Source organism: Erpetoichthys calabaricus, chromosome 4, assembly GCF_900747795.2.
Source record: "Erpetoichthys calabaricus chromosome 4, fErpCal1.3, whole genome shotgun sequence".
In the NCBI taxonomy this organism is placed as follows: Eukaryota; Metazoa; Chordata; class Cladistia; order Polypteriformes; family Polypteridae; genus Erpetoichthys; species Erpetoichthys calabaricus.
The window spans coordinates 186553127-186567667 of record NC_041397.2 but is presented as its reverse complement, the minus strand read 5'-3'; the positions used below and the strand labels follow the sequence as shown (position 1 = coordinate 186567667).

The 14541-nt window shown below is 41.4% G+C and overlaps 1 protein-coding gene across 1 annotated transcript in view; it reads right to left on the bottom strand.

Moving 5' to 3' along the window:
- atp10a (ATPase phospholipid transporting 10A) overlaps positions 1–14541 on the bottom strand; it is a 268627-nt gene that overhangs the window by 138053 nt on the left and 116033 nt on the right. Inside the window, exon 4 of the mRNA XM_028800040.2 lies at positions 428–534. Within this exon, the coding sequence (XP_028655873.1) occupies positions 428–534 (107 nt within the window). The remainder of the gene's footprint in view (positions 1–427; positions 535–14541) is intronic.

Genomic DNA, 14541 nt, shown 5'->3' with positions numbered 1-14541 from the left:
GGCAGAAACAACAGTTCATCACTAGGCCTTCTTACATACAATTTTGGATCACCACTTATCTTAACCTGCACATCTTCATGGTGTAGAAGGAAAGCTCACACAGACATTGGGAGAACATGCATTCTCTAAATTGAAACAACTGAGAAACATGCTCAAAACTAGAACACTGGATTATTGCAGAAATGCCACTACATACTGCTCCAGCTTGCCAGCTACATTAAGTAATATTTTACTGAAGTAGTGTCAATAATTAAATGAGGCCTAAACAATTTTTCTTTCTGTACTACTGTTATTTTATTCTTGCATAAAATGGTACAATCTTCATTTTTAACAAATGATAATTAGCACTAACAATCAAATTTTTCTATAAATAGACAGATTATTTTAACATTTCATTATTTTAACATTTTATAATTAAGTCAATTACCGGCATATATTACTATTCCTATAGCTTCTTCTGTATTTCGTATAGTGCATCCCCTGAGCAAAATGTTATCCTTGGACAGCCCATCTCTTCTTCCATTTTTATGCACACTACAAAGAAGTAGAGAAGAAACAAATTTCTATAGTGAAGCAATTCACAATTCAGAAGTACAGTCTCTCTGTCCTTGCCTTTCTGGTATACCTAGGGCCACAAAATACTTTGGAACTGTAACTTAAATTCAAAACTTTGGTGGATGGATTTTTCACTTTACAGGTTTCACTATACTATAGTGTTAATATCAATTATGTATCTCAGTTCCACATTAATGGACAGGTAGAAGAGAATAAATAACTATATACACTTTTCCCAAAAGAATATTACGGGCTCTGCAGAAAAAAAAAACAAATAATACTTTGTCAGTCTAGCATGTCTCAGTAGAATCTTAAAAGTCAAAAATTAGCTGTGTTCAACTCTTCACTCAGCATCAAATTAATACAAACAAAACCTAAACAAAGACTCAATGAAGAGACCCACATTCTATCCTAGACTTTTTGTTAGTAAATCTGGGTATAAATCATATACAAATTTTGAAATGCATATTTTACTAATAGAATGGCTTGGAATATAAAAGAACAACAGATTCTGTCAAGTATAAAATATGAAAAAGCAAACCGAGCAGACATTTACTTCTGTGGCAACAATAAATCTTAAATATTACTAAACATCACATTCAAATGAATAATTTACTGCATAAAAACACACTTATAAAATTAATTTGTATATGTATTCTATAAAATAATGACATAACTAACTTGAAACATTTGAAAAATTAAACAGCATAACTTGGATTAAATCGGAGACAAATAATTTCAGAATCAAGAATACCAATACTGTGGTCAAGTGGCTTTGTAACATCTAATAAGTGAGCTCTATGGCATTTACTTGATGTGAATTTTTTTCTTTCTTCAATTCAGTATTACATTTTTAAATCTTAAATATGGTCAAGTTCCTAAAACTTTACTGTGCATGCATTTTTCTTTCTGTAATACAGGTAAGTGATTCTCACAATCTGTTACTTGGAAATTCACATTTACAAGGTGTGAACAATTACATAAAAACCGTCTATCTTAGTATCACCTTTATTACAAGTGTTAACAGTGACTGAAGTATTTGACTGTAAAGTACCCAATCATTTTCCCCAATCTGTGCAGCCTCTCTGGCTAAATAAGCTGTCACTAAAAAAGCCATTTTTATCATTAATTTTGTGTGAAACAAAGGATCATCCCTAACTTTAACGTGGCCCAAATGCAACTAATTAAAAAAGTTGATGATTATAATCAATATATTGTTATCTGCTTATATACACACACACACACCCACACACGTAAAATATGTATATATGCTTTGTAAAAAGAACAACTTTGAATAAATGGCATTATCCTCCACATAATCTCAGGTGCACAGCTATGCGGTTTTCCTTGGCCAACAAAACAGGAGATGCCTATCGTTTTGATAACAGCCAATGACTGTACAAGCCCAAAGTCAATGTGCTTCTAAACCAAAAATGTAAGTGTCATTTCATCCAGTTTGTGGAAAATAACTGTCTAATTCACTATTGTGAAGACATTGGCATGCTTCAATTCACACTTGCTCTTGCATTGTTCTCGAACTGGCTCATGCATCAGTCCATTTCCATAAGCTGTCCTTCGAAGTGTGTATGGGAATATGAAACTATCCAGCCTCAATAAATATGTGAAATTCTGCTCCTTTATCTTCTCAGTATCTAAATTGCTACTGAATTTTACTTACCTTTTCCCTGAAATCAGGAAACCAAACACAAACTCTCACATATGATGCATACCATGTCTGGAGCATCTTTATTTTGGCTGCCTGCTAGCCTCCCCGAGCCAAACATTTTAACATCTATATATATATTTCACTAAGCCACCGACAAGTAGACACCCATGGAAAGCACGCAAGACAGCCATGCCCACCAACTCTAAGACCATTGGATACGACGACAACTCGCAGAGCCACGCCCACCAACTCGGACGTGACGCCTCGGAAAACACGCCATTTATGTTCGTCTGTGCTGCAGTCCACATGCACCTCTGAGCCACGTTGACTTTTCGGTTACGACGCACGACCGCGTGCACCATTGCAAACTGTTTTACACGCTATATACAGCAATTCGCATCCGTGACAAACATGCGTCTTCTTAGATGGTCCTGCAGGAACACGGAAAACGTTTTCCTGCCCACCAACACTCTTTATTCCCTGGCCCGCGTCCACCCTCGCTCTCTAGGCATTCACACTGCCTGCTCATGTGCCTGGACGCAACAACTCACCGACCACCCCGTAAGTCGCTTTCGTCTGTGCTAGGAGTCCACATGCACCTCTGAGCCACGTTGACTTTTCATTATTCTTTTCAGTTACGACACCAGACCGCGTTCACCATCGAAAACCATGGGAAAGGATCACCGAAGCCCCCGCCCAGAAACTCTACCCCTCCTCCCACGTGATAGGGAACGCACCTCAGAACACTGCCCGCCAACTCAAACAGCTCATCAAACACATACTCACTCGTTTTGGTCTGTGCTGCGGTCCAAATCCAGCTGTGAGCCACGTTGACTGTTCATTTGCCCTCCATGGCTACCGCTTCAAATGTATTTCATGGAAACAACACTTCTTTCAATGTTATAGAAATTCCTGCATCAGGTAACTGTTTGTTTCTATCAGTCGGGTTTTTCTGGAAAAATTTCATTGACGAAACTGTTGCTCTCAAACTTCGCAACATGGCTGTTGGCTTTGTTTGCCAATATTGGGATAACTTCGGCGACATGGTGTCCGTTGTTGTTAGTCACAGAGGCATTGTTATACAGTCTGCTTAACAATACGCTGACTACATGAATACGTCCGGAGTCTACGTCCTCATGCCTCTCCTCGAGTTTATAATCCGGCCCAACGTCTCTCCATATCCCGGCTCTTTAGCGGTCCTTTGGATCATGGGCATTACGAGGTTCTCATGCCTCTCAAATACACACGTGATAACCTTCTGGTGACATCTTTTGATGCTGTCGGTATGTGCACAAAGGGTGCACACCCACTTGCTCGTCACACTAATGTGACGTCACCTGCCCACTCTTCTCTTCCTGAAAAACATTTAAAGACACACTCCCCTGAACACACGCATTCCACACATGACTTTCAATGCACCTTTTGTTCCAAAAGCTTCAGAGTACAGAGATATCTGAACGCACATTTAAAGAAACACAACACTAACCAAATGATGCAATGTGAACATTGCCAGCAATGCTTCAAAACAACTTGCGTTCTCAAGAAACACTTACGAACTCATTCCACTCTCACCTTCAATTGCACATTTTGTAACGAGGACTTCACAGGTGAGATGGATCTCCACAACCACATACAGATCCATTCAACACAAAAATTTGTATGCACACTTTGCGACAAACACTTTCACGCACGCAGATACCTTACTAACCATCTCAAAACACATTCCCTGATGAATTCTTTTCAGTGTCAACACTGCCCCAAAACCTTCACACGCCAGAAATCTCTCAAAGCACATTTAAACACACACTCCACTGAACAAACGCATTCCAAACAGATCTTTCAATGCACGATTTGTTCAAAAAAAACGTTCCGAGTGCAGAGATATCTCAACATGCATTTAAAAACACACTACACTGAACGAATTATGCAATGTGAACATTGCCAGCAATGCTTCGAAACAACTCATTGCAATTCCCTTCAGTGTCAACACAGCACTAAATCGTTCATGCACAAACATCGCATTCAGTTTTCTGCAGCTTTTCAAGAAGATACCGCCATTCATGTCCAAGAACATAACATTGGCCTACCTACCGCACTATGTGCTTCTTGCAATGCTCTTCATTGGCCAGCAGAGGTCAACAAATCCAGACATTACACTAAGTGTTGTCATGCCGGCAAGGTGTCTTTGCCACCGCTATCCAATCCACCTCTTTTTTTTAGAAGACATCTTGACTGGCAAGAACCCGCTGTCCCGAAATTACTGTGATCATATCAGGGAATACAACTCTGCTTTAGCTTTCGCATCAATGGGCGCACACATCGCTCAACCATCTGGACAAGGACCGTATGCTTTCAGAATCCACGGTCAAATTTATCACCAGGTCTATCCTTTATATACCAATCTTGACACATCACCACAATATGGTCAGCTATATATCTTCGATTCTGCTGAGGCTACCAGTCAATGTTTGCAAAAGGAATGTAATAGCGCTTGCAGTGACATTTTGTTGCTTCAACTAGACAACATGATACGACAGGTTAATCCCTTTGCAAAGTCTTACATGCAAATGCATGACATTATCGCTCACGGTAACCCTGTTACTGCTGTACGAATGGTGTTCATGGAAAATCCAAGTCTGGTTATGAGAAGGTATAACGCCCCGTCCTGTCAAACTGATGTTGCTGCTATCTTTGTAGGTGAAGACGGGGAACCTCCTGCACAACGCGACATTTACATATATCCAAGGGGAGATGCTTGCAAGCGTATCTCTGTTCTCAATATGAACTGTGACCCCATGGTTTATCCACTGCTATTCCCTTACGGAGATCCAGGCTGGCACATACAATTGACCCATGTTGAGGAAAAGCGAACCGCGAAAAGAACGCTAGTCACACAGCTCCAATTTTATGCTTTCAGGCTTGCCATGAGATCTTCATTTACTGCATGCGTGCTACACTGAATGGATCAACGTGTGCCTACCCGGCGCAGAGAGGTGTGGGTAAGCCGTTGAACCCCATTCGTGCTGGAAACCGGGTCTTGCAATTGTTCCCCACGAACGAGGAATTCCCAGTAAGTGCGGGTCATACGCTCGCACTGATTACGTCCCTGCCCTTTGTACACACCCCCCCCTTGCTACTACCATGGTTGGGTGACTTGGTGGGTTATTTATATATAGAAAAGCAACCAGAACCGCAAAGAACAATGAAAAGTCTACGTGACTCACAGGTGCATGTGGACTGTGCAAAGACGAAAACGACTCAGATGACGAGTTGGAGGTGGGCACATGAGCAGGCAGTGCATACTGAACGAGAAATCAGCAGACTAGCATGACGGAGGGGGCGGAATGGGCGTCCTTCCCCTCTCCTCCCGTTCCGCCCTCCGCGCCGTCCACCCCCGTCCCTCGCTCTGGGAGGAGAAGGCGTAACGTCGGTCCTCCAGTTTTCAGTCACGGACAATTGTATGTTAGTTCGTACTGTGATTTGTTACAATGTTACTTTTCTTGGTGGTTTATTAAATTACGGATTTTTCAAATGTTAATTTTTTCCCTGTGCTTAAAAATCATTAAAAAAGCGGCCTGATTATGCAGCGTATGGTACGCTGCGGGTTGGCTAGTTCATTATTATTTAATAAACTGTCTTTTGCTTCCTAGGTATGGTGAAGGCTATCTAACGCATAAAATCCAATTTCTGAGCTTTACTTTTCCTTTTTAGACATACTGCTCATGTACTGTACTTGCTGTGTTTTGCCCTAATTATCCCTTACTTCCAACATACAATTCATACAGAGCTTTATTAATATATATATATATAAATAAATAAATAAATATATAAATATATAAATAAATAAATATATATATATATTAAATACTGTTCTACTTGATGCTTAACTGAAAAGGAAAGCATTTGCCTGTAACATCGCAAATTAGCCCCTATAGCACAGTGCAATTAGCACAACTAATAGAGTGATACAGCCTTTATAAAGAGAAAGCAATAGTATTTAATTTATGGGATCACAAATATTTCATCTCATTATTACTGCTGTAAGAAAAACTATTTATCCATATTATACTGTTTAAGGCACATTAGAGTCTCTATGCCACACTACACAGATGGTGTGTACTATCAAATAGTGTAACCATAATATACTACATATTAACACAGATAAGGTATTGTTTATCTAATTTTCAAAATCTCTCTTTACAAATTGGAGTTCTGGGATCAATTTATAGTTAAAAAATGCAACTTATCTGCATTTGCAGTACTTCGTCATTTTTCCATATATATAGCTAATAATTACAGTACACCCCCTAAATTCACGGGGGTTACGTTCCTAGACCACCCGCGAATTGTGAAAATACGCGATTTTTGGATGTGGTTAAAAAATACCTTTCAAATGCCTATTTTTATAGTTTCAACCCTAAATACAGTATGCCCCCAAAGCACTTTAATTTCATTGCAAACTCAGCTTAAAACATTAATACATTACCTAAAAAATTACCTTAATACATTACCTAAAAACAGAATGTAAAGGTAAACCCGTATACTGTACAGTACTGTACTGTTATGTCTCCCACGGTGCTAGAATGTAAAATACCAATGTTACATCTATACGTACTGTAATTCATGCAAGTGCATTTTCTTTGGTATGCGCTGTAGTTTTCTTTGTTATAAGTACAGTAAATACATAATAATTTCATTTAATTTAAATACAGTAAAATGTACGGGTACTACCCAATGATGAATGATATTGATGATGACGATGAATTAGCTGTGCAGTACAATGCAGAGGATTTACATCTCCTTGCGTGGCGCCTCTTCTTCAGGCACTTCAGGAGGAGTCGTATCTTTGCACGGGTCTTCTTCTGGTGGGGTTTCGTACTAGCTTTTCTTTATAGGTTTCAGGAACATTGTGATAGGAAGTTGCTACATTGTCTCCTGTAGCAAACTGCTGGTACAATTTCCGTGCTTTCTCACGGATGATATTACCATCCAAGGGGATGTTCTTCCTGCAGTCGGTGATCCACAGTGCCAAGGCAGATTCCATCCTGACGATATTTTTATTCCTTACAGTTGTTACCTTTTTGGCACTATCACAGAAACTTACGGATACGGTACTGCAGATCGCTGCTTCGTTCTTCTTCATGTAACATACGGTGCTTTCATTAATGTCGTAGTGGCACGCTACTGCAGCATAACTTTTTAGTTCCCGGAGCAAATCCAGTAGTTCAACCTTCTCCTGGTGGGTTTTAAACTTCTTCTGGCACTTAGGCTCAGTTCCAGAAGCCTTAGAAGGTGCAGGGTGATTCGACAGCATTGTGTGCGTTTAAGAATAACAAAACAACAACAAAATAGAAAACACGATGACACTCAGCTGGAGACGCGTCACAAAGCAGCAGTCAATCATCAGCAAGGAGAAATGAATAACGCTCTCGGATTGGCTACTTTCACCATCCCAAACCGCGGTGGTAAACCCACTCACCTGGAGACGCGTCACAAAGCAGCAGTCAATCATCAGCAAGGAGAAATGAACAACGCTCTCGGATTGGCTACTTTCACCATCCCAAACCGCGTTTCCCTCAGCGGTTGCTTCCTGTTATCTCTACAGCATAGTATTGCCACGAAAAAATCCATAAAAAATTGCGGAGAATATTTGCGTTTGCCGCTAACAATTAATAGTTAGGTTCTAAGAAATAATCCGCGAATGATTGAGTCCTCAAACCCTGAACCGCGACTTCACGGGGGTCTAATGTATATTGGTTTTAAATACCTATCCTATCTAAATGAATCACTATGGATTACAAAACAGATGGTAGGAGTAACATGGTGCCCTCCGTGGCAGACGTGTTTGCTCGCTCCACTCCCATGCCGTTTTTTGCTTTATGTTTTTGTTTATCGCCTTCTCTACAGCACACAAATGCTTTGCACTACTATCATACCGCAGACAGGCATTGCTGGACATTGCTAACTCACACAGTCCCCTGGAATCTACTCGATTTATACAATCTGAGCTACAGTTCATTGTTCAGTCCCGCAACCAACACCACAACCACACCCAGGAACAACCCGTATCACTGAGCTCGAGTGACCAAGCTGACTACAGGAGAGTGCTCCGGAGATGGCGACGCAAGTGGGGAGGGGTCCATGCTAGGTTGAAAGCCCGCACTAGCCGACCACTGCTACCCAGCCTCTTGCTAGCCAACATGCGGTCTCTGAAAACAAACTGGATGAACTAAGAGCCAAGATTACAGCACAGAGGAAAATAAGAGAGTGCTGTGTTCTAATTTTCATTGAGGCCTGGCTTTCGGACAAAGTCCCAGAATGCACCGTTCAGCTACAGACTCACTCCGTGCACTGAGGAAATTGCACCGCAGCCTCCAGTAAGGTGAAGGGGGGGTGGTTTGGGGGTGTGGGTTTATTAACAACTCGTGGTGTGGAGATGTACAGACTGTTTATAAGCACTGCTCACAAGATGGGGAGTTTTTACTGCTGAAATGCCGACCCTATTATCTACCGAGGGAATCCATTGCTGTGTTCTTGGCCACTGTTTACATCCCTCCGCGAGTTAACTCCACTGCAGCGCTCGGCAAACTCCATGACATCATCAGCGCCTTAGAGATGGCTCATCTCAATGCTGTTTTTATCGCAGCTGGCGACTTAATTCAGTGCAAATTACGGACTGTACCTCCTAAATACCACCAACACGTGAACATTCCCACCTGTGAGAAGAACACGCTGGATCATGTTTACAGCAACATACGCGGTGCATACAGAGCTGTACCCCGCCCCCACTTCGGACAATCTGACCACATCTCTCTGTTCCTGTACCCAGCCTACAGACAAACAAACCCTATTATTAAGTAAGTTAAACTTTGGACCCCAGAGACTGAGAGCACCCTGCAGGACTGTTTTGCTCAGAAAGACTGAGATGTGCTTAGGGTTGCAGCCACTCTAGAGGACTCTATCAGCATTCAGGACTTTGCTGAGTAGTGACTGGGTGCATTAGCACCTGTATTGACAACATCGTGCCCACAATACCAATCAGGAAGTTCCCCAACCAGAAGCCCTGGATAAACAGTCAGGTACGCCACATGCTGCATGCCTGCTCTCTTTTGCATTTAGATCAGGCACTGAGACTGAGTACAAAGCTGCGAAGTACGGACTAAGAAAAGCCATCACAGGTACGGACTAAGAAAAGCCATCACAGCAGCCGAGAGGCAGTACAGAGAGAAGCTGGAGGGCTTCTATTCTACTGCTGACTCTGGAAGTATGTGGCAGGACCTTCAGCACATCACAGACTACTGGACCACCACCAGCACAATCCACTCCAGAGACAGTCTGCCAGATGATCCCAACACTTTCTACACCCGCTTTGAGACATCCAGTAACAGCACAGAGTGGAGGCACACCTGGACCACCCCTCCCCTCTCCCAATGGTCCCTTCAGTTCAGGTACACAAAGCACTAAGAAAAATCAACCCCTGTAAGGCAGCAGGACCAGACAATATTACTGGGCGGGCTCACAGAGCATGTACCAACGAGCTGGTTGATGTTCTCTGCTCCATCTTCAACCTTTCCCTCAGTCAGAGCACCGTTCCATCCTGCTTTAAGACTACAATCATCTTGCTAAAAAAAAGTCCACCCACCTGCCTGAATGGCTACAGGCCGGTAGCACTCACTCCAATCATTGTTAAGTGTTTTGAGAGAGTGGTGCTGGCCCACATTCAGAGCAGCATACCAGACCCCCTGGACCCCATGCAGTATGCCTACCGGCCCATCGTGGCTGCACTCTTCCCTCTCCCATCTGGAGAACAAAGACTCCTACATCAGGATGCTCTTTGTTGACTTCAGCTCCGCCTTTAACACGGTTATCCCCCATAAACTGTCTGCTCTTGGCCTGCACCCCAATCTCTGTCACTGGCTCCTAGACTTTCTGCCTGTCAGGTCCCAGTCTGTCAACAGGATTTCAGCCACCATTATCACAAACACAGGCACCCCAGAGGGATGCGTCCTCAGCCCCATCCTTTACACCCTGTTCACCCACGACTGTGTTGCCTCCCATAAAGATAACATCATTCTAAAGTTTGCAGACGACACCGCAATGATAGGACGCATCACTGGTGGGGATGAGGTGGCCTACAGGAAGGAGGTGGACAGTCTGGTGTCATGGTGTGAGGACAACAACCTCACCCTCAACACAGACAAGATGAAGGAGATGATAGTGGACATGAGGAAGGAGAGGAGACCTCACCAGCCACTGTTCAGTCGAGGGCTTGAAGTGGAGAGGGTGAGCAGCATTAAATACCTGGGCGTCTCCATCAGTGAGGACCTCACTTGGACACTTAACACCATACAGCTGGTCAAGAGGGCTCAACAGCGGCTGTACTTTCTGAGGAGGCTGAGGAAGTTTGGTATGTAGACTAAGATCCTTGGCAACTTTTACAGCTGCATTGTTGAGAGCATCTTGACTAGCTGCATCACCGTGTAGTGTGGCAACACTACTGCTATGGACCACAAACGCCTGCAGAGAGTGGTAAAGACTGCTGAGAAGATCACCAGGACCCCACTGCCCTCTCTGCAGAGCATCTACAACTGCAGAGTCTGCAGGAGAGCTGCTTCGATCCTCGGGGACCCCACCCACCCCCAACACGAACTGTTCACACTGCTACCCTCAGGCAGGAGGTATATAAGCATGAAATGCAGGACTTCCAGGCTAAATAACTATTTCTTTCCCAAGGCCATTAGACTCCTAAATAACTGACTGGAGTTTATAACTATGGTTCACCTCATTCCATCTACCTCACACAACTGTATTTGACTTGTCCATCACACTACCTGCACAACTACACTTTATACTTCTATTCTGTTTTTATACTTTATGTTGCCTCTCTTACTTATCTATATGCTACTTATTATTTATGTTTATCTTTATATATTCGTTTTGTCATTTGGTGTGGACAGCAAAGAAAGAATTTAATTGTACAGGGAAACGTGTTTCCTTACTGTGCACATGACAATAAACTTTGAACTTGAAGCTCACAGGCTACATAGTGCATCATGCATCACATGGGTAACAAGCATTACATTTAATGTTTCACCAGCAACTGCTTGTCCATTTTCTCATCTATAAACTACAAAATGACTCATCAGATCTTCATATTTGAGGATCTGGACAAATGGTGTTCTTTTAAAGGTTGGAAGATTGAATAATTTTGGTTATTAGTGATTCAATTTATTTAATGTAGGTTGAGTGTTTTTGTGTCTCACAGATATTAGGGAAAGCACTTTCGCAGGCATAAAGTGATTTTTTTAAGACCAAATAAGCTTTGGCACCATGTGGCAGTAATGTAATAAGTACTTCTGCAACAAACCATTTTGCATGAACCACAGGGTGCACTCTTTAGTATCCTGGCAACTATATGCTAACAGGAGGCAACAGGCATCTGGATTTCATCAAAAAACAAACTGTGTTATTACCTTATGATTTATAACTAAAGAAAGTAAACTACACAAACTTATTAGAAGATAAACGAAAGTGCCATATACATGCTGTATCCCTTACACTCTGTATATCCAGAGATAATCCACTAGAGTACCCTTTGCTGTTTGTATAACAGTCAAAAGCATTAAGCTGCATGCTAAAGATGTTTTTATGATACATTCAAATAATTCATTCATTAAGCTCCAGAGAGGACACCAACAAAATTTACAGCTATACTAACAAAGAAAAAACTAAAAAAAAAAAAAATGACATAAGTTCAAGGCAGGTTCAGACTATCAGCATTAAAATGCATTAACAAATAATACTTGTTTTGCCAATTTTTGTATTGTTTGGTGAGCCTGTGCTCTTCTTCTACAAGTAAGCCCGCGATTCTCTAGAGAATCGAAAATCCAAGAATGGCAATCAGTTTCTGTTCCGTCCGATATTTGGATGGATGACATATCATGGAGGGTGGGTGCGTCTGGGGAAATGTCATTTAATTAAATAAGCATATCTGTACTAAAGCCAGCGACTGCTGGCAGAGTGGAGCACAGCAAGTTTAGTTTACAGGTTGTGGTGTTTGTGTGCCAGCCACTGAGTTTGGGAAGCCGCTGGGTTTGAGTCTGTGACTGTTATGTGATCTATATTACTGGCACAGTGGATTAGAGCAAGTGTAGTAGTGTACAGGTTGTGTTGTTTGGGCGCCACCTACTGACTCTGGGAAGCCGCTGCGTTTGATTCTGGGGTGTGCGCCACGGCGCAGTACGTATGCGCCTCGGTGGGAAGCCGCTGCGTGATGAAATATCATGGAGGGTGGGTGCGTCCTGGGACAGTTCATTTCAACGCGCTTCTGTTATTGTTTTTCTTCATGCAGTCTCGTTTTTGTTTTTTTATGGCTGTGTCATCATATATGTGGTGGTGTGGGCGGTTGCGTCCGGGCGGCTGTACAACCTGGCGTGCACGCTTTACCTCAGGTTTAGTTCACAGGTCGTAGGCATGGTAAAGTTTCCATTTAATTAGTTTACAGGTTGTGTTGTTTGGACGCCACCTACTGACTCTGGGAAGCCGCTGCATTTGACTCTGGGGCGCCATGCCGCAGTGCGCATGCGCTTCGGTGCGTCCGCCGTGCATAAATTTTCTGTCGTTTAGTAATATAGATAGTGAATAAAGCATTCTTGTGAACAAGTGAGAACTATTGCAATTTTACAGAGAATATCACTAGTACAGAAGGTGTACCATTTAAATCAAATAAAGCACTATATAGATAAACCTTCAATAACACAACCAATCAAATAAAGCACTATATAGATAAACCTTCAATAACACAACCAATCAATATATAAAAAAAAAAAATTATAATAAATTTGTTTTGTGACTTGTAAAGCTTAACATAGTGCAATGTATTACAATTATCTCTTGTAAAGCTACATTTTAATCATCAGAGCCAAAGCTATTGCAATATATAAATAATTTATTAATACTATGCAGTGATTTCTCCAGGGCCAAGACAGCTGTTTTGCATATCATTCCTGGCTGAAAAGTAACACTACAGTAGTAACCAAATGATGATACATTGTATCAGGCTTAGTGCACCTATCATATATGACAATGCATCTGAAATTAACTATTGTTTATATGGGACTGTGGACCTTTGATCTATATTTTATAGGAAATTTCACGATCTGTGGTATCTTTGAAATATTAAAACCCATCTATTGTTGTTGTGATTTTCTAGTCACTTAGCTCTTATTTGTTAACAATATTCTTTTCTGCTGTCTGAAACTTACACAACCAAGTCACCTGGTTGCTATTTGATATATATAGTATGTATGAGTAAAATGCTGCAATACCTATTGCTGTATACCAAAACAGTAGCTTTTACAATTGTGAAAGATTTGAGATCACCACACAATCCTTGTGATAAAAGTTTTGCTATGTAAACTAATACTGTATATTATTGGCAACCTCTGGTTCTTGACTAGATGCTGGCTATTCTGGGTTGATAGCATACAGGGAAATCTGCTGTACAATTAACTCCATCTTCTGCTGCTCCATGCAGAGCTAAACAGCACACCGCTACATATATTTTTTAATTTAAAAGTGACATCTCAGTTAATGAGAGATTCTGTAGTGCTTAGCATTAAAGAGCAATACCCAAAGACTGTAGAAAACACTTAACATTACATTTGTTGTATCCGTATCCAATATTGCAGAAGACAAAAACTCAACGGTTTCTGTGCTCTGAACAATGTCCTTTAAAAGTGTAGTTCATGGACTGCAATGTAATAAAAACAGTTCTCCACAAAATTAGGAAAATTAAGGCAACTTGCTTCTCAAACCAGAAATATGCCTCTGGGTTTCTCCTTGAATGTCCACCATTTCGTGCCTGACCAGGGAAAGATTTATTTTTTGATTATCTGTAGTACTAGGGTGTTGTACCGTGTTAGCCATTATGAATGTAGAGAAAAGCCAAGCAAAATGACACATTTTATTGGCTAACTAAAAAGATTACAATATGCAAGCTTTAGAGGCAACTCAGGCTCCTTCTTCAGGCTGTATCTTGCCTGAAGAAGGGGCCTGAGTTGCCTCTAAAGCTTGCATATTGTAATCTTTTTAGTTAGCCAATAAAAGGTGTCATTTTGCTTCGCTTTTTTGATTATGTAAGGCACTTGTTCAGGTTTTTCAAAAAAAAAGAGACAACAGAAGTATCTGAAAGAGGTTGAGTAGATAGAAAGGGGAATGTTGGAGGAGATTTGCTTCTTTAAAATTTTGATGTGAATGTGGCTTTAAGAATACTGCAGATGGGAAATGACATTATAACAACTGCTGTGTGAACCACTATT